The sequence below is a fragment of the Procambarus clarkii genome, chromosome 29, assembly GCF_040958095.1.
Source record: "Procambarus clarkii isolate CNS0578487 chromosome 29, FALCON_Pclarkii_2.0, whole genome shotgun sequence".
Taxonomy (NCBI): Eukaryota; Metazoa; Arthropoda; class Malacostraca; order Decapoda; family Cambaridae; genus Procambarus; species Procambarus clarkii.
In genome coordinates this window covers 2,540,977-2,566,437 of record NC_091178.1, presented here as the reverse complement: position 1 = coordinate 2,566,437, position 25,461 = coordinate 2,540,977, and the positions used below count along the sequence as shown (strand labels likewise).

Sequence of the window (25,461 nt, the reverse complement as noted above, 5' to 3'; positions counted from 1 at the left end):
ATCTTAAGAACGAAGGATTTTTCTGGATCTAGGTTCGAATCCTTCAGGAGTGATAAGTTTTCAGTTGCATATTGGCTTGAGGACCATTCAAGCTTGTTCGCATATATATTATATATATACATATATATATATATATATATATATATATATATATATATATATATATATATATATATATATATATATATATATATATATTTATATATATATATATTATTAAATATGACCGAAAAAGTAAGATTAATAATTCTAACACGAATTTTCTCTATCTTTCTTACGTTTCTTTTCACTGTTGATGGTAATTCAAAGATCAATTCTCCAAAATTCATTTTTATTTCTAGTCTGACGCGACACTTGAGCGCGTTTCGTAAAACTTATTGTTATTGTAAACATGATATTGTTTTTATCATGTTTTCCTCTTCGCCTCTTTCTTCGTCCTTGTCTTCCTCCTTCCTCGTCATTGTCTTTCTCCTTCCCCTTCATCTCATCTTCCACACCATTGTCCTACAGAGATGGAAACATGTGGAGCAGCCTGGAGATCAGGAGGGTGGAGGTGGCACACTTCGGTCACTATCGCTGTACCGTCATCAATCAGCATGGCAACCTTAGCCTTAACCTGACGCTGGACAGAGGCGGTGAGTAGCACCTGAGGTGATGCTGTCTTGATGACGTATGGGGGTTAGATACTATACTCATGCTAATATATTAGGGGTAGGATGCTGTGCTCATGATGTGTTCTGTGGAGATGCTGTCCTGATATGTAGGGGAACTGCTGTCATAATGTATTTAGGAAATGCTGTCCTCTTGATGTATTTAGGAAATGCTGTCCTCTTGATGTATTTAGGAAATGCTGTCCTCTTGATGTATTTAGGAAATGCTGTCCTCTTGATGTATTTAGGAAATGCTGTCCTCTTGATGTATTTAGGAAATGCTGTCCTCATGATGTATTAAGAGGGATACTGCCCTTGTCTGAATGTAAAATGGGAAGATAGTATCCGTGTCGAATGATGTATGAGGGATATGTTGTTTTGCACTGAAAGTGAATTGGGACAATGGAGTTCTTATCATGATCATGTATGCGTATATTTTGTATGTCCTGAAGAATGGGGAAAGAATATACTGTCCTTGCCATGATGATGTAAGGGGAGATGATGTCCTTGCCCTTTGCAGCTGCCGGCAATATCACCATCACAACCACCAGCTACACCACCACAACCACCAGTAACACCAGCAACACCACCACAACCACCAGCAACACCACCACAACCACCAGTAACACCAGCAACACCACCACAACCACCAGCAACACCACAATCACCACCACAAGAACCCCCAGTATTTGTTATAGACAAATCATGCAAAGTGATTGGGAATAGTGTAAGCAACTAACCAATAGCGCATCAGGAAAGAAGGTCTATAACGATGGAACTCCAGCATGGGTTCGGGGACTGAAAATCAAACCTCACCAACTTGATATAATTCAATAAACGGGCGATAGAGATAAAGCTAGGCAGCGAATGTTAAGCCCACATGCTACTAACGCACAAGCTGGTGTATCAGGAGGGAGTGGCAGAGAGAGAATGCTCCAGTGGATAAGGCAGACCAATGAGGCACACACAACGTGACACATCATAGGCGTATTAAGGTCCCTCAGTGGTCTGTACGAGGTCCTATTTGATTCCTGATTATCGTGAATGATCTCAAACAGAGGATCGCCCCTTTATATTGATGTTTACTAGTGAGAATCACATATGAGGGGGATAAATATGATTTTCAAACCATAATTTACCCCACTCCAATCCCAGGTGATCCCACTCCAATCCCAGGTGATCCCACTCCAATCCCAGGTGATCCCACTCCAATCACTCCCACCCTAGATACTCCCATCCCAGGTACTCCCACACCCAGAAGCTCCTGCTGTATGGCCAGTACAGTAACCGGACCAGGCAATGTGATAGTCATTGCTGTAATTCGCCTTGGCTATAGACACATCTGGCAGGTTAGTGAGATTGATCAACTACCAGAATATTCAGATTGTAAACTCTGCGACAAACCTTTAATGTATTCACTAGAATACATTGTTGTTGACTGTGAAACCGTATATGATTTTAGACCTCCTGGCCTCTTGTACCACCAACTGTGTAAATATTTCATTGACTCAGGTGTACTGGACGACATCCTAACAATTTATCCAAAATTTGCTTGTCCATTTTAAAGAATGAAGAACAATTCTATTTATATTATTTTTAAGCTGCATCTCTTATGAACCCATCCCTGCCCTTGTGTGGCAGTGCACAATAGAAATATGTGTTTACATTCTTTACATATTCATACATTAAAACATTGATTGTAACCATAATTTATATGTGCTTCAGCCTACAGTTTAGACCTAATGTCTTGTGTATGACCCTCTGTCCTGCGTGACAGTGAATACCAGCATTATCCTCACTTTAATAAGACTTAATTGAAATCCTCAGATTAGGCAAAATTGTAATTTAATTATGTCAATAAAGATGTTAATAATAACTAACTAACCTAACGTGTTGCCTTGCAGTCTCCGGGATGACGTTGTTGGCATGGGCAGTACAGGGCATCACTGGCGGTACTGACGGCCCTGGTGGTGTTCCTGGTGGTGTCCTCTTGTGTCTGGCATCGCTGCAGGATGGTCATCGCTCTCTACTGCCGCAGTAAAACTACTCTCCCTCCACCAGGTACTGCTACTATTTACTTCGGGCTCACCATAGTCCGTGCTACTTGGAACTTTTGGTTCCAGGTAGCGAATCTTAAACAAATAACAACGTACTACTATTTAGCTCCTATTGATTAATACATATTACTGTAACTTCTGGATTAACTACTTGCTACTGCTGGATCTCCTACTGCTACTTGCTACTTCTGTTACTACTACGGTAGGCGCTACTGCGATAGTTATCTCTACTACTTCTTTTACGACAACTATTGCGACTACTGTTTCTATGACTACTACTATTTAGTAGCATTAACCACAGGCATGTACTATCCTTTGAGCTTTTTTTTTAGCTTAAACTGCGAGTTCTCGGTTCAGTTCCGTTAGATCCGTTTGATTCCGTTATTTCGGTCTCGTTAGCTCTTGATCCCGTTGACACTTTATATCGTTGCCTGTCTATTTATATGATTAAAATTTTGATTTTGTTTCGTTATTAACTTACCAAATATTAACATTGATTTGGCAATCACTCAAATCAATCAAAATTTTCGAGGAGTTCTGGTTAATATAGAATTATATATATTATAGAAAAATTAAGATTCTAGTTATATTTGATGTGTTTGGGAACGGATCTTTGGTTTCTCTTTGGGTTCTTAGAGCAGGTGTTTATTCACATATCATAATATTTGACAATGTATATATTTCTGTGTCCTTCCCCCCCCTCCTCCTGCTCGGGCCTGCAAGTTCCTCCTCCTAGAGCAGGATTCTCCTCATCTTCCGTCTGCACATCCTTCTACTCATCCTCCTCATCCTGCTGAAGGATCAGTCTACTCATGCAGTTTCCTCACCCCTTCATGATCCTCCTACTTCTGAATAATTTTTTTTCCTCCTCCTCCTCCTCCTCCTCCTCCTCCTCCTCCTCCTCCTCCTCCTCTGTCTCTTCCTCATTCTGCAAGATCCTCATCCTATAGGATCCTCATTCTCCTGCAGAGTCCTCCTTTCTCTTCACCAGTATCGAACATCAGAGACGCAGCATCTAGTGTTTGGATTCGACAGTATTTCCCCCATTCTTTTTTTTTATTTGCTTATTTCTCTTTTCAACGCTCCTATTTTTTTTATTTCCCTATCACTTCTTTCGAGCGCTGTCTCATCGATGTCTATATATCTCTACACTCCTCAATTCTCCCTCTCTTTTTATCTGTCCTTTCGTTTCATTTTTCTCTTCCAACCTGTCTTCTCTCTGTGTCCGAATTCTCGCTCTGCATCTCATTTTTTTTGTATCTGTATTCCTCTATGTTCATCCTTTAACCCAAACTCTATATTTTCCCCCAAAACTCTCTTTCGCTCTCCCCTTAAATTTTCACCCAGTTTCTCTGGCTGTCTGCCCAACTCTCCCCCCTGGGGACTCACCCAGCGTCTGTTGCAGCAGCCTCGCCTTCATGCCGGACTCTGCAAGTGGAGAAGTCACCCCGAGGACCTCCCCCAGGGCAAGAGAGTACACTTCCCCTCCTGCAGTGTCTCCAGTTCTGACCATCGCTGTTTTACTCCCACTCTTTTTGGACCCTGTGTTATCTGCGCCTGCTTTAACCACTGTTAATAATCCCTTCTCAACGCCTTTCCCTACCTTTGTTAGCTAATGTTATCTTTATTATTATATCTAGAAGTGTGTGTGTGTGTGTGTGTGTGTGTGTGTGTGTGTGTGTATGTGTGTGTGTGTGTGTGTGTGTGTGTGTGTGTGTGTGTGCTGGATATGCCTCGATACTTTTGAGTCGTTAAGTTACGTTTTGTGGTATTATATAAATTTGTATTGTTTTTCAATTATTATTATTATTTTCCTTTATTCATTTACATTTTCCTTATATGGTTAAGGATGTTGGATGTCTGTTTTTTTTTTAGTAAATCACATCTCTGGCTTGGTTATGTATTCAACAAATTAAATACAGATGTTCAAATTTACTACAGGAGTAAGTACATATGAATTACAAGTGTGCAAATTAAATGCAGCAGTACTCAAAAAAAGCTACTTAAGTTCAAAAAACTACGAGAAAAAAAATTAACTAGTAGAGTACATATAAACTACAGGAGTACAAATATACTACACGAGTACAAATGTAATGCACTAGAGGAGTACATAATATAATACGACCTTCTGCAAGGAATATCAATTCGACTTTGAGTTGTTAGTGTGTTTTTCAGATTTTTAATGGTGAAAAATGTTTTCCCCGTTCAATAATCACACAATTTATGACACACACACACACACACACACACACACACACACACACACACACACACACACACACACACACACACACACACACATTCAATAGGATGAACACACACACACAAAACACACACACACACACAATAGGATGAACTATTCAACACTGGTGGGACGCGAACAAGGGGACACAGGTGGAAGCTGAGTACCCAAATGAGCCACAGAGACGTTAGAAAGAACTTTTTCAGTGTCAGAGTAGTTAGTAAATGGAATGCATTAGGAAGTGATGTGGTGGAGGCTGACTCCATACACAGTTTCAAATGTAGATATGATAGAGCCCAATAGGCTCAGGAATCTGTACACCAGTTGATTGACGGTTGAGAGGCGGGACCAAAGAGCCAGAGCTCAACCCCCGCAAGCACAATTAGGTGAGTACAATTAGGTGAGTACACACACACACACACACACACACACACACACACACACACACACACACACACACCTGGTAGCCTGGTGGATAGCGCGCAGGTCTCGTAATTCTGTGGCGCGGGTTCGATTCCCGCACCAGGCAGAAACAAATGGGCAAAGTTTCTTTTACCCTGAATGTCCCTGTTACCTAGCAGTAAATAGGTACCTGTGAGTTAGTCAGCAGTCACAGGCTGCTTCTTGGGGGTGGAGGCTGTTGGCCAGGGCGGAATCTCACCATGGGTATTGAAAGAGTGTGCAGGAGCACTTTGTTTGCCACTATCCATAGTGTATAGTAGGTCACTGGAAAGGGGATACCTACCAGAAATATGAAAGACGGCTAATATACAATATATTCCCAATATACAAAAAGGGTGACAGACAAGAGGCACTGAACTACAGGCCAGTGTCCTTAACTTGTATACCATGCAAGGTGATGGAGAAGATCCTGAGAAAAAACCTAGCAACACATCTGGAGAGAAGAGACTTCGTAACAACCCATCAACATGGGTTCAGGGAGGGTAAATCTTGCCGTGCAGGCTTAATAGAATTCTATGATCAGGTGACAAAAATTAAGCAAGAAAGAGAGGGATGGGCGGACTGCATTTTTTTGGACTGTCGGAAAGCCTTTGACACAGTATTCCATAAAAGGCTGATGCATAAGCTGGAGAAACAGGCAGGAGTAACTGGTAGGGCGCTCCAGTGGATAAAGGAGTACCTAAACAATAGGAAGCAGAGAGTTACAGTGAGGGGTGAGACCTCAAATTGGCGTGAAGTCACCAGTGGAGTCCCACAGGGCTCTGTACTCGGACCTATCCTGTTTCTGATATACGTAAATGATCTCCCGGAGGGTATTGACTCATTCCTCTCGATGTTTGCTGACGACGCCAAAATTATGAGAAGGATTAAGACAGAGGAGGAAAGCTTGAGGCTTCAAGAAGACCTGGACAAGCTGCAGGAATGGTCGAACAAATGGTTGTTAGAGTTTAACCGAAGAAAATGTAATGTAATGAAGATAGGTGTAGGGAGCAGGAGACCAGATACAAGGTATCATTTGGGAGACGAATTACTTCAAGAGTCAGAGAGAGAGAAAGACCTGGGGGTTGATATCACGTCAGACCTATCCCCTAAAGCTCATATCAAGAGGATATCATCAGCGGCATATGAAATGTTGCCTAACATAAGAATGGCCTTTAGAAACTTGTGTAAGGAATCTTTCAAAACATTATATACCAGATATGTCAGACCAATCCTTAAGTATGCGGCCCCAGCATGGAGTCCATATTTAGTCAAGAATATGACTAAACAGGTAAAAGTTCAAAGGTTTGCCACCAGACTAGTACCCCAGCTGAGGGGTATGAGCTACGAGGAGACACTACGGGAATTAAACCTTACGTCACTGGGAGACAGAAGAGTTAGAAAGTACATGATCACCACATACAAAATTCTCAAAGGAATTGATAGGGTAGATAAAGACAGACTTTTTAACACAAGGGGCACACGTACTAGGAGACACAGGTGGAAATTGAGTGCCAAATGAGCCACAGAGACGTTAGAAAGATTTTTTTCAGTGTCAGAGTAGTAGACAAATGGAATACATTAGGAAGTGATGGCTATGAAGTATGGCTGACTCCATACACAGCTTTAAGTGTAGATATGATAGAGCCCAATAGGCTCAGGAACCTGTACATTAGTTGATTGACCGTTGAGAGGCGGGACCAAAGAGCCAGAGCTCAACCCTCGCAAGGACAGTTGGGTGAGTACCTCTAACCTAGGGTGGGCAGACTGCATTTTCTTGGACTGTCAGAAAGTTTTTGACACAGTACCCCATAAAAGGCTGTTACGAAAGTTGGAGCAACAGGCAGGAGTAAAAGGAAAGATGCTCCAGTGGATAAGGGAGTATCTAAGCAACAGGAAACAGCGAGTAACGGTGAGGGGGGGAGACATCAGGGTGACGAGATGTCACCAGCGGAATCCCACAGGGCTCTGTACTTGGACTATCCTGTTTCAAATATATTTAAACGATCTTCCAGAGGGTATAGACTCATTCCTCTCAATGTTTGCTGATGGTGAAAAAATTATGAGAAGAATCAAGACAGATGATGATTGACAGAGACTACAGGATGACCTGGACAGGCTGGAGGAATGGTCTAGAAAATGGTTACAAAAGTTTAACTCAGGAAAGTGCAAAGTAATGAAATTAGGCGAAGGGAGCAGAAGGCTGAACACAAGGTACCATCTGAGAGGTGAAATTCTACAAGAATCAAATAGAGAGAAAGATCTTGGGGGTTGATATCACACTGAACCTATCCTAAGAGGCCCACATTAAAAGGATATCTTCAGCGGCATATGCTAGGTTGCCCAACATAAGAACTGCCTTTAGAAACTTGCGTAAAGAATCGTTCAGGAACCTGTATACCACTTATGTCAGACCAATCCTGGAATATGCAGCTCCAGCCTGGAGTCCAGACCCAGTTAAACACAAAACAAAGTTAACGAAGATTCAGCGGTATGCCACCAGGCTCGTCCCGGAACTGAGAGGTATGAGCTACGAGGAAAGGCTAAAGGAGCTGAAACTCACGTTCTTGGAAGACAGAGGAGTAAGGGGAGACATGATAACCACCTACAAAATTCTCAGGGGAATTGACAGGGTGGACAAAGACAAACTCTTCAGCACGGGTGGGACACGAACAAGGGGACACAGGTGGAAACTTAGTACCCAGATGAGCCACAGAGACGTTAGAAATTTTTTTTTCAGTGTCAGAGTAGTTAATAAATGGAATGCACTAGGAAGTGATGTGGTGGAGGCTGACTCCATACACAGTTTCAAATGTAGATATGATAGAGCCCAGTAGGCTCAGGAACCTGTACATTAGTTGATTGACAGTTGAGAGTCGGGACCAAAGAGCCCGAGCTCCACCCCCGCAAGCACAACTAGGTGAGTACAACTAGGTAATTACACGCACACACACACACACACACACACACACACACACACACACACACACACACACACACACACACACACACACACACACACACACACACACACGTACATTTCCTTAGCACCTGTTCGCGTTTACACTAAATAATTACGTTCACAAAAATAAGCACCCATAGGTTACTAAAGCACGCCCAGGATTAGCGGATAATGGCGCCCTATACCCCCCCCCCCCCCCAGTCACTATAGCGGACTTACACCATCTGCTTAAAGAAAAAAGTCCATCCCCAGCAGAGAGTTCTCAGAATATCTTTGATGTCCAGTATTACTTGTCTGAAGTTGTGGATATTTACAGAGATTAAGTGCCGCAATGCGATTAAAATCCGCAGTGAATAGGAAAACAAATAGGTGAGTGGATGAGAGGAAGAGATAGGTAGGTAGGTGGATTGATGAGGAGAGAGACAGATAGGCAGGCAGGTAGGTAGGTGGATGGGACAGAGGTAGGAGGGTGATGGGTTGATAGCTAAGTCCGTGGTTGTGGAGAGGGGCTGCTATGTAAGAATAATTAGAGATGGAGAAATTCAGAAGATGTATAGTGACCACAATTCTCAATGAAATGAATGTCTATAAATGGAGAATAGCGAGCAGCAGCAGAAGCAGTAGCAGGAGGACTAGCAAAAGCAAAGGCAGTAGCAAAAGAAGCAGCAGCAGCAGCAGTAGCAGCAGCAGCAGCAGCAGCAGCAGCAGCAGCAGCAGCAGCAGCAGCAGCAGCAGCAGCAGCAGCAGCAGCAGCAGCAGCAGCATTGACCTACAACAAGCATCTAAATTAGCGTCAAGCATTGTCATTAGCGGCTTTGATTGGCTGATAATTACTTTCTATCTCTTTGTTGATGCCTCTTGACTACTGCCCCCACGCGTCTTGTAATCCTCTCTGAGCTCTAAATTGATCAGTAATCCCTGGCGATGGTGAACTTCCACGCTAATAACAATATATTTGTTGCAACAACAACAACAACAACAAAAGAGCAAAAATATAGAAGCTAAAAACAGAATCTCTGTAAATAAATTTATTGAAACGGAAACAAGATTAATTTTTCATGGGTTTTGTGTTTTACAAAGTTGAGGCGGAAATGGTCCCGCTGGACGAACAATTTATTTTAGAGTAGAATTTTTCTACACATAAAATATGAGCAAAGTTTATTGTGTGACTAGAGAAGGCAGTTCGCTATCGATGGAACCCAAGTTCAATTCCAGCGCAGGGCAGCCGCGTCTAACAGCCTGGTTGATCAGTCCAGCAACCAGGAGGCCTGGTCGACGACCGGGCCGCGGGGACACTAAGCCCCGGAAGCACCTCAAGGTAGCCTCAAGGTAGGGCGAGGCGTTTGGGTATGGGAGTTATATATATAGGGGTGGACCCCTATATATGTGCACCATCCTACATATATGTAGCGGAATTTAATGAAACAAAGACACAGTGGTTTCTGTGAAGCAATGGGGCGAAGAATATCATGTATGAACCTCGCCCGCGGGCTTAACCAGGTGCTTGCCTGACCGGAGTAGCCCGGATCGCCTGCGGCAAGCCTGGTGTCCGCGGCCAGCCCGTCCTCCAAACAAAGATCCAAAAGTGATTGCATGCACCCGCCAAACCCCCCTGTTTATGAATAAAAAGCGGTTTACACACGACTCACAACTGCTGACGTTCGAACTTATCCGGAACAAGTGCTTCACTGACGAATTTTGTTCGATTCACAACGCTATAAATGCTTCACCCACGTACTACAAATACAAATAATCGCCAACAGAACCGAAACACCTAACCTAACCTAACCTATGCCTATATATACACAATATGCTAATATATTATAATATTAATTATACTTGAGAAATTTCCCGTTTTGAATGAACAGCATGTTAAAATTTATGAATGCGTCTGTGGGGTTGACCGCTGAATGTAATGGACTTGAGTCGAGGACGGGTTGAATATTTCAGTGGTCTGTCGGGCATTTCTCCAGAATGCTGACATTTTCTCTGATAGCCTTTTTTCTTATACATATGAATATCCCAGCCTGATGCGTTGTGAGGGCGCCTTCGTTCTTCTTTTCCAGCAAAATATGTACTTCGGAATTGGTGGATTTCTTGCACCATCCCGCAGATAGTGAAGGTGAAGCTCCTGCGTTATGGTCACTGTACATCACCAGGATTACTTCAGCTCTAATTATTTTCTTATTGTGTGCTAGACTTTGTCATGCGAATGTCTGCATTTCCTCCTTTTAGCTGCCATTTCTGCAGCTTTGCATTGTCCTTACGCATTGTCAGTTGGTGATATTCTTCCTTGACTTGGTGCCTTGTCGATGAGTATTCGACGACCTTGTCCTTCTATATTCATCTACGCAATGACTTTGAAGTAGAGGGGTTAGTTTAATTATTTTTTTTCATTGAAGATCAGTGACGTCAACCTTGCCTGGTGTCACGATGATATGGACACTTATGTTGCAATACTAACGTCAATGACTTGTATTTGTGGTCATTGCCATTTGAGAAATATAATTATTGGATACCAATCTGTCTCAGAAACTGTATTTGTTAACAGAAAAATATTATAACATACCGTGAGGGGGCTCGAACACTGTGAGGTTTCAACCCGTCCTTAAACCAAGTTCATTCCATCCAGCGGTCGACCCCAAAAACGCATTTATCAATTTTAACATGCTGTTCATTAAAAATAGGAATTTTCTCAAATATCAATAATTATTGTTATATATTAACATATTGTGCACATTTAGACATTGATTAGGTTAGGTGTTTAGGTTCTGTTGGCGATTATTTGTATTTGTTGTACGTGGGTGAAGCATTTACAGCAACCCGTCCTCGACTCGAGTCCATTACATTCAGCGGTCGACCCCACAGACGCATTCATAAATTTTAACATGCTGTTCATTCAAAACGGGAATTTTCTCAAGTTTAAATTAATATTATAATATATTAGCATATTGTGTATATAGGCATAGGATAGTTTAGGTGATTAGGTTCTGTTGGCAATTATTTGTATTTGTAGTACGTGAGTGAAGCATTTATAGCGTTGTGATTCGAACAAAATTCGTCAGTGAAACACTTGTTCCGGATATGTTCGAACGTCAGCAGTTGTGAGTCGTGTGTAAACCGCTTTTCATTCATAAACAGGGGGTTTGGCGGGTGCATGGAATCACTTTTGGATCTTTGTTTGGAGGACGGGCTGTTTACAGCATTGTGGTTCGAACAAAAGTCGTCAGCGAAGCACTTGTTCAGGAGTGTTCGAACGTCGTCAGTTGTGAGTCGTGTGTAAACCGTTTTTCATTCATAAACAGGGAGTTTAGCGTACACATATTACAAATACAAATAATCGCCAACAGAACCTAAACACCTAACCTAGCCTAACCAGTGCTTAAATATGCACAGAATGCTAATATATAATAATATTAAATTATATTTGAGAAAAGTTCTGTTTTGAATGAACAAAATGTTAAAATTGATGAATGCGTCTTTGGAGTCGACCGCTGGATAGAATGGACTTGGTCCGAGGACGGCTTGTCTGTAAACCGTTTTTTATTCATAAACAAGGGGTTTGGCGGGTGCATGGAATGGACTTTGGCGTTTGTTTATGAAGACGAGCTGTAACAAACGCCAAATGCTCGTTAATCCAGCCGCCAAACCGCCTGTTTATGTATGAAAAAAGGTTTACACACGACTCACAACTAATGACATTAGAACATTTCAACAATGCTTCACTGACGTCCTCTGTTCGAATCGCAACGCTGTAAACCCACGTACTACAAATACAAATAATTGCCAACACAACCTAAACACCTAACCTAATCTACGTCTAACTATACGCAGAACATTAATAAATGATAGTATTTAATTATATATGAGAACAAATCTATTTTTAATACACAGAGTGTGTCAGAATTGATGAATGTGTCTTGGGGGACGGCCGCTGCTTTAACAAGCCTAGCCAGAGGATAGGTTGGGGTTAGGTTGCTGCATGGCACGAACTGTGCGCAGTTGCTGACCGGATACTAGCGCACAGTAACCAACCAGCCACTAGTGTACCGTAAGCAACCGGCATCTGGTGCGCAGTGACCAATCGGCACATAGTGCGCAGTGGCCAGCAAGCCACTCGTGCCCAGCAACCAACCAGCATATAGTGCGCAGTAGCCGACCGGCCGCCTCCTGTGTTTACTATATCACACCTGGCACGACCTTCCAGCATCCGGTGTGGTAGGTGATGGAACATATCGGATGTTTTCCTAGAGGCGAGATGAGGTCACGATAACCACGAGACCTCTAGAGGCTTCTTTTGTGTGTGTCGTTTCGAGGTTCCACTGACCCCCGCCGGAGCCCCCAGGTCTCTAGTCTTGCTCACCCAAGTAAGCAACTATCAAGGGGGGAAAATTGGTAAATCAATATGGCTCTACACAGTAACAAAAAGGAGATGTGACTTAAATCTTGCAACTTTAAACATATATACCGGTCAATTAGAATGTTAATCTATCCGAGATTGGAGGCTAGATGCACAGAGCACAACCATCACACAACCTTCCACCGTGATTGCAGTAGGGTACATGCCCAACATGGCTGGATCGGGGGCTTGCACCCTTCAAGCGAGTACAGCACGGTACAGTCTCGTACTGGACCCCATGACGATTCTGGTACAAGCTATCTGCTCGTTACTGGCTAGGTACTTAAATATTCTTTGATAGGTGATAGGAATAATAATTTAGATTTTGGTGAAGTAGTTTTAAACCATAAGACTGACTGCTGTTGCTGCAAACCAGGCGTCTAGCACTATGTGACCTTTCGTATAGGCTTCCGGAAAAGTATATATATGAAAATGTACCACAATAATAATACAAAAAAGCCTACTAGCAGGATCAAAATCGCCCACTCATATTGCAAATTACAGTATATTTTTAACTAAACAAGAATTCCTTGGGCACTGATGCAACAATCACAGAGATAGGATAACATATCTCTCCCTTAAAGCCTTAGGCTGTGTGGGCACACCGTCCTCTCCAGTCGTCATAACGCCACAAAAATGAACTAAATTGCCCGAACGGAATCCAACAGAGACCAAAGGACAGAAAACCTGACAGATCGTCAATTTTTGCGAGCCGAGATAGCATATTATATTTTGACGTTGGGGATTCATAAGTCAACATCCCATGTGGTGTTCGAGAGGACAGGTTACATGATCTCAGGGACCCTCGTAAGGTGTTTTTTTTTCTTCTTGTGTGGCGTAGTAGATATGTCGGGTGTTCTTGTGTACGGATGTGAGCTGGAGCCGGCACCTTGGCTGTGTAAACAAACGGGTGGTCAACAAGACTGGCACCCTAGCCTCTTGTTTTGATTTCGTGTTGTTCATAGTAGACTCCTGGCACTCTCTGCTACACTGACAAGACTCCTGGCTCTCTCTGCTACACTGACAAGACTCCTGGCTCTCTCTGCTACACTGACAAGACTCCTGGCACTCTCTGCTACACTGACAAGACTCCTGGCACTCTCTGCTACACTGACAAGACTCCTGGCTCTCTCTGCTACACTGACAAGACTCCTGGCTCTCTCTGCTACACTGACAAGACTCCTGGCTCTCTCTGCTACACTGACAAGACTCCTGGCTCTCTCTGCTACACTGACAAGACTCCTGGCTCTCTCTGCTACACTGACAAGACTCCTGGCTCTCTCTGCTACACTGACAAGACTCCTGACTCTCTCTGCTACACTGACAAGACTCCTGGCACTCTCTGCTTTGCTAATATAACTTCTGACACTCTTTGCTTTACTAATATGACTCCTGGCACTGTCTGCTTTACTAATAGGACTCCTGGCACTCTGCTCCATTGGCACGACTCCTGGCACTCTCTGCTCCACTTCATCAGTAACATGACCCCTGCCTAATCCACTGGCTTTACTGTTGTTGAGAAATTTCAACAGTCTCCTGTTGAAACATAAAGAGATCACTCAAAGTGCACATTTATATCTAAAACAACGTTAATTTAAAGACGTTATACAATATTTTGTGAGATTTACATTATATTTCACAAAAAGCAAACACTACCAAAATGTGTTGACCAGACCACACACTAGAAAATGAAGGAACGACGACGTTTCGACTTGAGAATGGTCCAGGACGGACCGAAACGTCGTCGTCCCTTTATTTTCTAGTGTGTGGTCTGGTCAACACATTTCAGCCACGTTATTGTGACTCATCATCTGCACAACCAAAATTTCGTTCTTATTTGTTCAACGATTCATTCAACTATATGCTCAACGTAACAACGCAAAATATAAAAGAAGGACAATTTGGTACTACAAAATACATCGTAGATGATCTTCTTACTTCTTTATTAATTAGCTCTCGCTTCTAATGCTCAGTAAAGGCTGACGGAGTGTGTTTCACATTTTCTTTAAAGGTTATCTGAGTTTAGTGATGACTTTTTCTTCCCCGGCTACACTGTGATCACTGTGATGAACCCAAAGAGAATACCTGATTACAATGTCCGCTTCCCGTCTGCCTTTTAACCGGACGATTGAGTATTCTCATTCCGGTTAATGATTGTCTCGGTCTAACTCCTCGCCGTTACCAAATTTATGTCGCCCAAGAATGTAATATGGATGTATAAATTAAGGAAAGAACGCAAATAGTACATTACCAGATCTTCTATCTCTTTGTCGACATTTTAAAGAAACTAGTGACACGAGACTCAATAGAATATTCATTAGCTTAGCACACAAGCATCAGGGAGTACCAGACGCGAAATGTAGACGAAATCCTTGTAAAAATCAGCATTCCATGTGGTTGACATTTTCTTTTGCCATTGGCCTCATGATGCCACATGGGGGACGGGAGGTGCCACTTGGTGCCACATGGGGGAGACATGTGAATAGGCACTGATCGGGCACATGAGGTGTTTGCCACTCTTCCAGACTGGCAGGATTTTGGGTCGTCGTTAGTGCTGACGCCTGGCCGACTCCAATGGCGTCTAACGACATATTGTTGAGAGTCGACTGGACTTGTCCGCACCGCCCAAGTTGGGGTCATTAATATGGAAAGGTGTTCGGTTCGGCTTTCTCTCTCTCTCTCTCTCTCTCTCTCTCTCTCTCTCTCTCTCTCTCTCTCTCTCTCTCTCTCTCTCTCTCTCTCTCTCTCTCTCTCTCTCTCTATCTCTCTCTCTCTCTCTCTCTCTCTTCTTTATCTTGTCTGTCCTGTCATGTTTCTCTTTCCTCTCCTATTCATTTCGTGCCTGTATATACATATGCGTGTTGGTGTAATCACCAAGTTGTGCTTGCGGGGGTTGAGCTTTGGCTCTTTGGTCCCGCCTCTCAACCGGAATCTACTGGTGTACAGATTCCTGAGCTTCTCAAGCTCCATCACATCTACATTTGAAACTGTGTACGGAGTCAGCCTCCAACCTCTGTGTATGGAATCAGTCAGCCTGTGTATGGAGTCAGTCAGCCTGTGTATGGAGTCAGTCAGCCTGTGCATGGAATCAGTCAGCCTGTTTATGGAGTCAGTCAGCCTGTGTATGGAGTCAGTCAGCCTGTGTATGGAGTCAGTCAGCCTGTGTATGGAGTCAGTCAGCCTGTTTATGGAGTCAGTCAGCCTGTGTATGGAGTCAGTCTGCCTGTTTATGGAGTCAGTCAGCCTGTGTATGGAGTCAGTCAGCCTGTGTATGGAGTCAGTCAGCCTGTGTATGGAGTCAGTCAGCCTGTGTATGGAGTCAGTCAGCCTGTGTATGGAGTCAGTCAGCCTGTGTATGGAGTCAGTCAGCCTGTGTATGGAGTCAGTCAGCCTGAGTATGGAGTCAGTCAGCATGTGTGTGTGTGTGTGTGTGTGTGTGTACTCACCTATTTGTGCTTGCGGGGGTTGAGCTTTGGCTCTTTGGTCCCGCCTGTGTGTGTGTGTGTGTGTGTGTGTGTGTGTGTGTGTGTGTGTGTGTGTGTGTGTGTGTGTGTGTGTGTGTGTGTGTGTGTGTGTGTGTGTGTGTGTGTGTGTGTGTGTGTGTGTGTGTGTGTGTGTGTGTGTGTATCCACTTGGAAAACAAAAACGAAAAAATTGAGCTCTTGCGTGCATTAACAACTCTTCAAGAAGCACACAACAGCCACAGTACACGGGTGTGTGGGTATATACCCACCGCACATGAGGAGATTAGATTAAAAATCATAAACAGATGGCATTAGGATGTGAGATCTGACCCCAACATTTACATAACTCTATATTTCTTACAAAATTTACTATTATGAAACTATTTAATATATACAATCCTGGACTTAAATTTATAATATTCATTACGCTGAACATGAAGATTCAATTATATTTCTTTCAATAACATATTTTCTCTCAAAATTTCGACATGAATTAATCGAGTAAATTGGACGGGTTAATCTCGTAATTGTACAATGTTTTAGACTGAAAAAACTGTCCTTATGCTGTATATATATATATATATATATATATATATATATATATATTGCTATATTCTCTCCTCAAGGTGTTTGCCAGTTTGTTCCACATAATTTGTTTACAAATATTGCAAGTGATGTTGTTAACCACTATAGCATGTCGTGGTCCAGCGGTGTGGCGCAAGTCTGGTGTCAACCGAGAGCCGGTCGGTCGAGTGGACAGCACGCTGGATTTGTGATCCTGTGGTCCTGGGTTCGATCCCAGCGAGAAACATTGGGCAAAGTTTCTTTCACCCCTATGCCCCTGTTACCTAGCAGTAAAATAGGTACCTGGGTGTTAGTCAGTTGTCACGGGCTGCTTCCTGGGGGTGAAGGCCTGGTCGAGGACCGGGCCGCGGGGACACTAAAGCCCCGAAATCATCTCAAGTTAACCTCAAGATAACCAGAGCGCTGGTTCGATAACTGTCCGGCCCCAGACATTCCCTCAATACCGTTATAAGGGAAATTTTTAATCTGTGCTTTATTATGATATCAAAAGATTCCTGACTGCTAAAGTGATATTATAAAAAATATATTTAGGAATTTAATTAAAATTTTCATGAAATGAGGGAATGTGTTGTGTATTTGGTATTGTATTTTCTCTTTCAGGCTAAGTAAACTATTTGGAGCAATTTTACAATTTTTGTTTAGCCAGAGAAAAAAAATCATGCAACCGTAACATCATTACCAACCATGGCATCATTGTAATTTCCTATGGCACTATTGTAAACCACCATATTAAGCCACCCATGCACCATAACAATCCTCCATGGCACCATAACAACCCACCACGACACCATAACAACCCACCACGACACCATAACAACCCACCATGGCACCATAACAACCCACCATCGCACCATAACAACTTAACAAACCACCATAACAACCCACCATAACAAACCACCGTAGCAATCCACCATAACAAGCAACCATGGCACCATAATAACCCATTATGGCACCATAACCACCATAACAACCAACCATGACCACCACCATAACAACCCACCATAACAACCCACTATAACAACCCACCATAACCACCACCATAACAACCCACCATAACCACCACCATAACAACCCAGCATAACCACCCACCATAACCACCATAACAACCCACCATTACCACCATAACCCACCATAACAACCACCATAACAACCCACCATAACAACCCACCATAACAACCCTCCATAACAACCCACCATAACAACCCACCATAACCACCCACCATAACTACAATAACAACCCACCATAACCACCCCCACAGACGGGTACCAGTACGACGTGTTCGTGGTCCACGGGGAGTCGGCGTCGTGCTGGGTGTGGTCGGTGCTACTGCCGGCGCTCGAGGACACTTGCGGCTACACCTGCTTCCTCCCGCAGCGGGACATGTGCGGTGGCGACCGTCAGTATCTTCTTTATTACACCTGTTGCTTCTTATTATACCTCTTGTTCTCTACACCTGTTGCTTCTTATTATACCTCTTGTTCTCTACACCTGTTGCTTCTTATTATACCTCTTGTTCTCTACACCTGTTGCTTCTTATTATACCTCTTGTTCTCTACACCTGTTGCTTCTTATTATACCTCTTGTTCTCTACACCTGTTGCTTCTTATTATACCTCTTGTTCTCTACACCTGTTGCTTCTTATTATATCTCTTGTTCTCTACACCTGTTGCTTCTTATTATACCTCTTGTTCTCTACACCTGTTGCTTCTTATTATACCTCTTGTTCTCTACACCTGTTGCTTCTTATTATACCTCGTGTTCCCTACATCTGTTGCTTCTTATGCCTCTTGTTCTCTACACCTGTTGCTTCTTATTATACCTCTTGTTCTCTACACCTGTTGCTTCTTATACCTCTTGTTCTCTACACCTGTTGCTTCTTATTATACCTCTTGTTCTCTACACCTGTTGCTTCTTATGCCTCTTGTTCTCTACACCTGTTGTTCTTTATACATGTTGTTCTCTATATCTGTTGTTCCTTACTAATGTTACTCTCAACACGTGTTGTTCTGTACTCCTGTGTTCTCACCTATAACAAAATTCTTAAGTACCCATTATTAATTATACCTATTCTCACTTGCTCCTTTTATTTTCAACGAAAGTAGTTCACTAAGTCTCTTGCTTATTTCACCAGTTTCCCTCACACGCTATTATCTACACCGGTTGTTCTCCACACCTGTTATGGCATCATGACAGGTGTGGAGAACACCTGTCATAATGCCACAAACACCTCTCTCTCCACACCGTTGGCTCTAGCTTCATCCTGAACCTATCATGATCAAAACATTAAATAAATATCATACCGGATGAAAAATTAATAAGCTCATTAAATAGATCAATTTTTAGGTCCAGGATTATCATGATCTGATGAAGGAGAGCCGCTTTAATCCTCCAACATTCATTGACCAGCATTAATGTATCTATAGTATGATTTACTCCGGCATGTATCTTTACTGTTTCCTTTCTGTCTATGTATGCGTCTGTCTCTCTCTGATTCTGTGTCTGTCTTTGTTTACCTATCTCGCTGTCTGCCGCTGCCTGTCTATGTGTATATTATATATGTTTGCGTTTCTACGTGACTGTCCTTGTTTCTTTCTTTGCCTGTTTGATTATATCTTTCAAGTATTTCTCTGTCGGTATCTTTGCTTTTTACTTATCTCTCACTGACTTTTTCTTTGGATCTATCTATATCTGCATTTGATCATAGTCTATCTCTCTCTTTATCCAGCCCAATTAGCCATTAAGGCTTCATCACCTCAGTGGTGATAATAGCCGGCCAAATTGGTTAAGACAAAATTCCCCCTTCGCTCCGCAGAGGCGATAATAATAGCTCTATACCCCTATTTCTTAAACTTCTTAATAGTCAATCCTATTTGTAATGAAACGTGGCCCTCTGCGTCCTGCCCTACAGAGGTGATAGAGGTGGTGGCAGAGGCGGTGTCTCGGTGCCGTCGGGTGGTGGTGGTGGTGACGCCGTGTCTCCTGGCCAGCCCCTGGGCCGCATGGGCCATGTACCACGGCCTGCAGGCCGCCCTCAACGCCCACACCCGTGTCCTCGCTCTAGTACTCAAGGTAAGGACATCAGATGACCACATCCACACACACCAGAAGATGAAGAGACGACGATGTTTCGGGCCGTCTTTGGACCATTATCAAGTCTAACACCACAATCGATTTGATAATGGGGCAGGACGGACCGAAACGTCGTCGTTTCTTTATCTTTGGTGTTTGGTCATCATATCTTCAGCCACGTTAATGGGACTCATCGTCTGCCTTAGGACATTAGTTTGGGCTTGATGCTATGGTTGAAGCGTGCCAACTGAGGGTGGCGTTGGAAGCCAATTATTGGATTTCTATATAGCTTCATGGACTAACCAGCAAATATTCTTTAGCTTTAAATACTACGCAGGACTGAGTTTAAACTCGGTGTATATGCACCGAAGAGAGAGAAGGAGAGAGAGGGAGAGAGAGAGAGAGAGAGAGAGAGAGAGAGAGAGAGAGAGAGAGAGAGAGAGAGAGAGAGAGAGAGAGAGAGAGAGAGAGAGAGAGAGAGAGAGAGAGGGAGAGAGAGAACAAAAATAAGATTGGGTCATCATGTTAGGTCGACCCGGTACCTTGGTCAACCCGCTGTGTGGGACGACCCGACATCATTCTACCAGAAGCAAATAAAAAAAAAAAATGATGAGAACAAACTATAATAAATTGGAACATGTGTGGCATCCCAATGCTATGTCTGTCTGTCTGTCTGTGCCCCTCTATATTTATCTGCCTCTGAATCTTTCTGCGGTTCTATTTCTTTGTCTGTTTTAGTGGGGCTTGCCTAAAGTATCTCTCCTCGAACCGCAGAGACTAATTTCTAGGTATAGATAAGAAATATATTAATCGATCGTATGGAGTCAATTATACATATGTGCTTAATTAAAGATTTGTTCTTCTCTACAACTAAGGATCTGAAGACTACAGACATCTCCGACACCAGTGGCATCATGGGCATCCTGAAGCTGGTACGAAAGATCAACATTCCTTACTGTTGCAGCTGGCATGAAGACGAGCCAAGTCAAGAGGTCTCTTCCAAGACCCACGAGACCACAGATGAGGATGTCTCTAACACCACTGAACTCTCAAGGAGCACGGGGAATTCTAAGACCAAGCTGATGATCCCCGGTGACAAGACCTCAACTATCAGATCCAGATCAAGATCCCCAAAGAACCAGCGACTGTCCAACATGCTCACCGGGAACAACGTGGCTTCCAAGGTTATTAAGACAGGGGTTGGAGGCCCAGTCATCTACACGGAAGATGTTCACGGGATGCAGGAGCCAGGATCTCCCTGCTCCATCACGCCGTTCATCCTGCCTTCCCGGGGTAGCGCCCGCACAGCCTCCAACAATACCACGGTAAGCATCTGTCTGGAACTGTCAGCAGATGGAAAGATCTTGTCTTACCGATGATCATCTTTTTATACTTAATTTTGAGCTTAGTTATGTCTTACCCAATCACTTGGGGTGGACGGTAGAGCGACGGTCTCGCTTCATGCAGGTCGGCGTTCAATCCCCGACCGTCCAAGTGGTTGGGCACCATTCCTTTCTCCCGTCCCATCCCAAATCCTTATCCAGATCCCTTTCAAGTGCTATATAGTCGTAATAGCTTGGAGCTTTCTCCTAATATTTCCCTTCTCATAATTATATTTTTTGCTACTGTTATTTATAATATGATCAAATATTTATGAGAACAATATTCATTACGCTCAATTTCGTTATATATATATTTAATGAGGAACAAGTAGAAAGCATTGCTAAAGACTTAAATGTCACTCCCAATTTCCAATACTGTACGTGCACCCATTTCTAAGACTGGGCACATTTTTCTAAGGCTGGGTAATCTCATTTCAAGAATGTGGACTATAAAGTTAACATTATTGCCTGTTTACCAGCTGCTGCAATCGTTGAAGGAGTGCGCGAGACTTCTCTGCACTGGGGACCAGGAGAAGATGTTCTGGCAGACAGTCCATTATCATCTAGGTCCTTCAAGCCTCCAGCGTCGCCTGAACGATCTCGACCAAGCTTACAAGCTGTGACATAGTCAATCAAGAGGAAGCCAATGGTAGTGGATTATCCTTCTAAGCATTTACTGTTCAACATAAAATACCAAACTAATGTACACTCCGCTCTCCTATTGCAGTTAAGGCTATTTAAGTTGTTAAATTTTAAAACAATAATGAGACGGTTCCATCAATTTTTCTTTTCAGGTAAATCTTGCTATGACTGCAGGAAGGGAGGTGCTATAGTGGACGTTTATCCACCGTTCCGGACACTGTCGACCGTCCCGGACACTGTCGACTGTCGTGGACACTGTCGATCGTTCTGGACACTGTCGATCATCCAAGACACTGTCCATGGTCCAGGACACTGTCGACCGTCCAGGACACTATCGACCGTCGTGGACACTGTCGACCGTCGTGGACACTTTCGACCGTCGTGGACACTGTCGATCGTTCCGGACACTGTCGACCGTCCAGGACACTGTCGACCGTCATGGACACTGTCGACCATTCTGGACACAGGTCGACCATTCTGGACACTGTCAGCCGTCCTGGACACTGTCGACCGTCGTGGACACTGTCGACCATTCTGGACACTGTCGACCATTCTGGACACTGTCAGCCGTCCTGGACACTGTCGACCGTCCTGGACACTATCGACCGTCCTGGACATTGTCGATCGTTCCGGACACTGTCGATCGTTCCGGACACTGTCGACCGTCCTGGACACTGTCGATCTTTCCGGACACTGTCGACCGTCCTGGACACTGTCGACCATTCTGGACACTGTCGACCGTCGTGGACACTGTCGACCGTCCAGGACACTGTCTATCGTCCTGGACACTGTCGACCGTCCTGGACACTGTCGACCATTCTGGACACTGTCGACCGTCGTGGACACTGTCGACCGTCCTGGACACTGTCGACCATTCTGGACACTGTCGACCATTCTGGACACTGTCGACCGTCGTGGACACTGTCGACCGTCCTGGGTGTTGTTCCAAGCGTGAAGACCGTCAGACAGAAAGGGAAGGCAATTGTGAGGGAGAAAGCCAGCATGATTATGTCGCACACAGTAAAAGTTACATGGACTGTCTGTCTGACAGAACCAATCCTAATTTTCTCACTTATATAGCCTTTGCAACGTTATAACCCAGCTTTATCATATATATATTGAATGCTAGTTGCAAAAACTCCTTATTAACTAATGGCCTTATAGCATATCTACATTGTCTTAACTATTGTATTATTTCCGCACATATAACATGTTCTTTGATTATACTATTATATATGCTGTTCATAAAGGTATTATTCTCACTACGAAATTTTGCCGGTTGAGGCATCATCAAAATAACATCTTCACTAGAAGAGCAGCATCACCAAGGACACTGTTATCTTCTCAATGATAACAATAGTGACAAGGCATCTTCAAGAGAACAGTGCCAAGACATCGTCACTAATATCACATTTTCACTAAGATACTTTCATCACCCATAAAATTAAATTTCTACTGACTGCAATTTCACCAAGACACGCCAAGAAAAATAATTTTATTAGCATAACATCTCCAACATAATTGCATCTCCACCAAGGAAGTCTTTCAATCCAAGATCACATTACGAATCGAGACCACAACTTGCCTCCGAGACCACTTATCAAGGAGAGACCGAACCCCCACTAGTATATAGTTCCACATCTCAACCATTCCCCCATATAGACCCCTCCCAGACCCCCATCTGGACCCAAGACCACAGTTCGACCAAGGACGCCATATATATATTTATATTGTTCCAAAGACCTCATCTCGAAGTCGGGATCACTTATCCCGGACCTGATAAGTTGTCCATAAGTGGTCAGGAGACCACTTATCGACCACAAAACCACAAGTAGAACCCCAGACCACATCTTGGTCTCGAGAACATTTTTAGGTCACCGGATTACGTATAAAATCCGAGACCACATATCAACGCCCACACCACATATCACCCGGAGACCACATACTAACGCCCATACCACATGTCACCCCGAGACCACATATCAACGCCCAGGCAACATACCACGCGGAGACAGCATACCAACACCCACACCACATACCACCTCGGAGACCACATACCAACGCCCTACCACATGTCACCCCGAGACCACATACCAACACCCACCCAACATACCACACCGGAGACCATATACCAACGCCCACACCCAATATACCACCCCAGAGACCACATACCAACGCCCACACATACCACCCCGATACCATATCCCATTATTATCAATCATCAACTCTCACGCCCATATAATATATCCTATAAGTTAATGACAAAATATATTTTTTATTTAATATTAATGAACTGTTTATATATCAATATTTACCTTATTTTATATACGTTGTTTCGTTTAAATAAACCTAAAAATTATTATAACTGGTTTTATTAATATTACAGGCGTTTCACGGGAGACTTGATCAACGATACTGTTGGTATAGCACGGGGCACCAGATGCCCTGAGGTATACCTCACTTCTCATCGTGTATACAGTGAGAGTTTATCTCAACCCTGGATAGCCCAGCCATTTGGACTCGACGGTAGAGCGACGGTCTCGCTTCATGCACGTCGGCGTTCAATCCCCGACCGTCCAAGTGGTTGGACACCATTCCCTCCCCTCCGTCCTACCCCCAAATCCTTATCTTTGTATCTCTTCTAAGTGCTATATGGATGGTCAGTAAGTTATTGTGGCATCTGCAGAGGTTGATAGGCCTTATAAGACCAACACCAAACCAAACCGGTTAGATGTGAAACGTAGACTGTTGTGGATATCCAAGATCAGAGATGGGAGTGAAGGACCTGACTGAACACTTGGCAAAATCGCCCTCTGTCGGATGGTTGGGGAAACAGGAGCTGTTCTTTTACCCTGAAACAGAAGTATAGAACAGTTACATGGAAAGTATGAGATAGGAATAGTAGTTTGCCATGGTAGTTTGCCTACCATGTCCTCACCTTTGATCTCGCTATCGCCACCTTTGCCTCTCCCTGTCTTCACCTTTGCTCTCCCTGACCTCACCTTTGCCATACCTTATCCACACCTTAGAAGAGTGACTGCGGCAGCTTATCGGAAGTCTGTAATAAACTCCACAGTCATTTTTGCCCCGCATCATATACATACAAAAATATAATTCGTTGAAAAAAAAATTATTGCAAAAATAATCTACAACCACTCAATTACCACAACATTTCATTAGTTTATATTTTTAATTATTAACGACAAAAAAAATTCAATTTGGCCAAACAATCCAGCCAAGTCGATGCGGTCTTCTGAAGATTCTTAGAAATCGGCATTTAAATATTTCAGTGGACCAAATTGTTTATCGACAGCTGTTCAGAGTATTAGCTTTGAACTCTTTGGCTGCTGGATCAATTCCCATCACAGGCGAAATGCTTTCAGAGGAAAGGAAAAATATTCCACCCATCCTGCTGCCCGGTTCACACACAGGAGTTCTGAGCTCTTGAACCCAGCCTGTGCGTCCATGCAGTGTGGAATTCAAATATCTATCAATAAAGTAAGCGGTTTCCCAAATGGATAAATACATGTATAAATAAAGGCAAATGAGACATTCTCTTTTAGGGAG

At 43.4% G+C, this 25,461-nt stretch overlaps 1 protein-coding gene across 1 annotated transcript in view; it reads left to right on the top strand.

Annotated features, from left to right (window-relative positions):
- Window positions 1-24,253, top strand: part of LOC123764944 (interleukin-1 receptor accessory protein) — a 31,992-nt gene extending 7,739 nt beyond the window's left edge. The window contains 8 exon segments of the mRNA XM_045753173.2: window positions 511-635; window positions 2,555-2,577; window positions 2,579-2,711; window positions 18,060-18,197; window positions 19,710-19,870; window positions 20,746-21,195; window positions 21,732-21,901; window positions 22,047-24,253. Coding sequence (XP_045609129.1) covers window positions 511-635; window positions 2,555-2,577; window positions 2,579-2,711; window positions 18,060-18,197; window positions 19,710-19,870; window positions 20,746-21,195; window positions 21,732-21,875 — 1,174 coding nt within the window. The 3' untranslated portion in view covers window positions 21,876-21,901; window positions 22,047-24,253.
- Window positions 24,254-25,461: the final 1,208 nt, after the last annotated feature.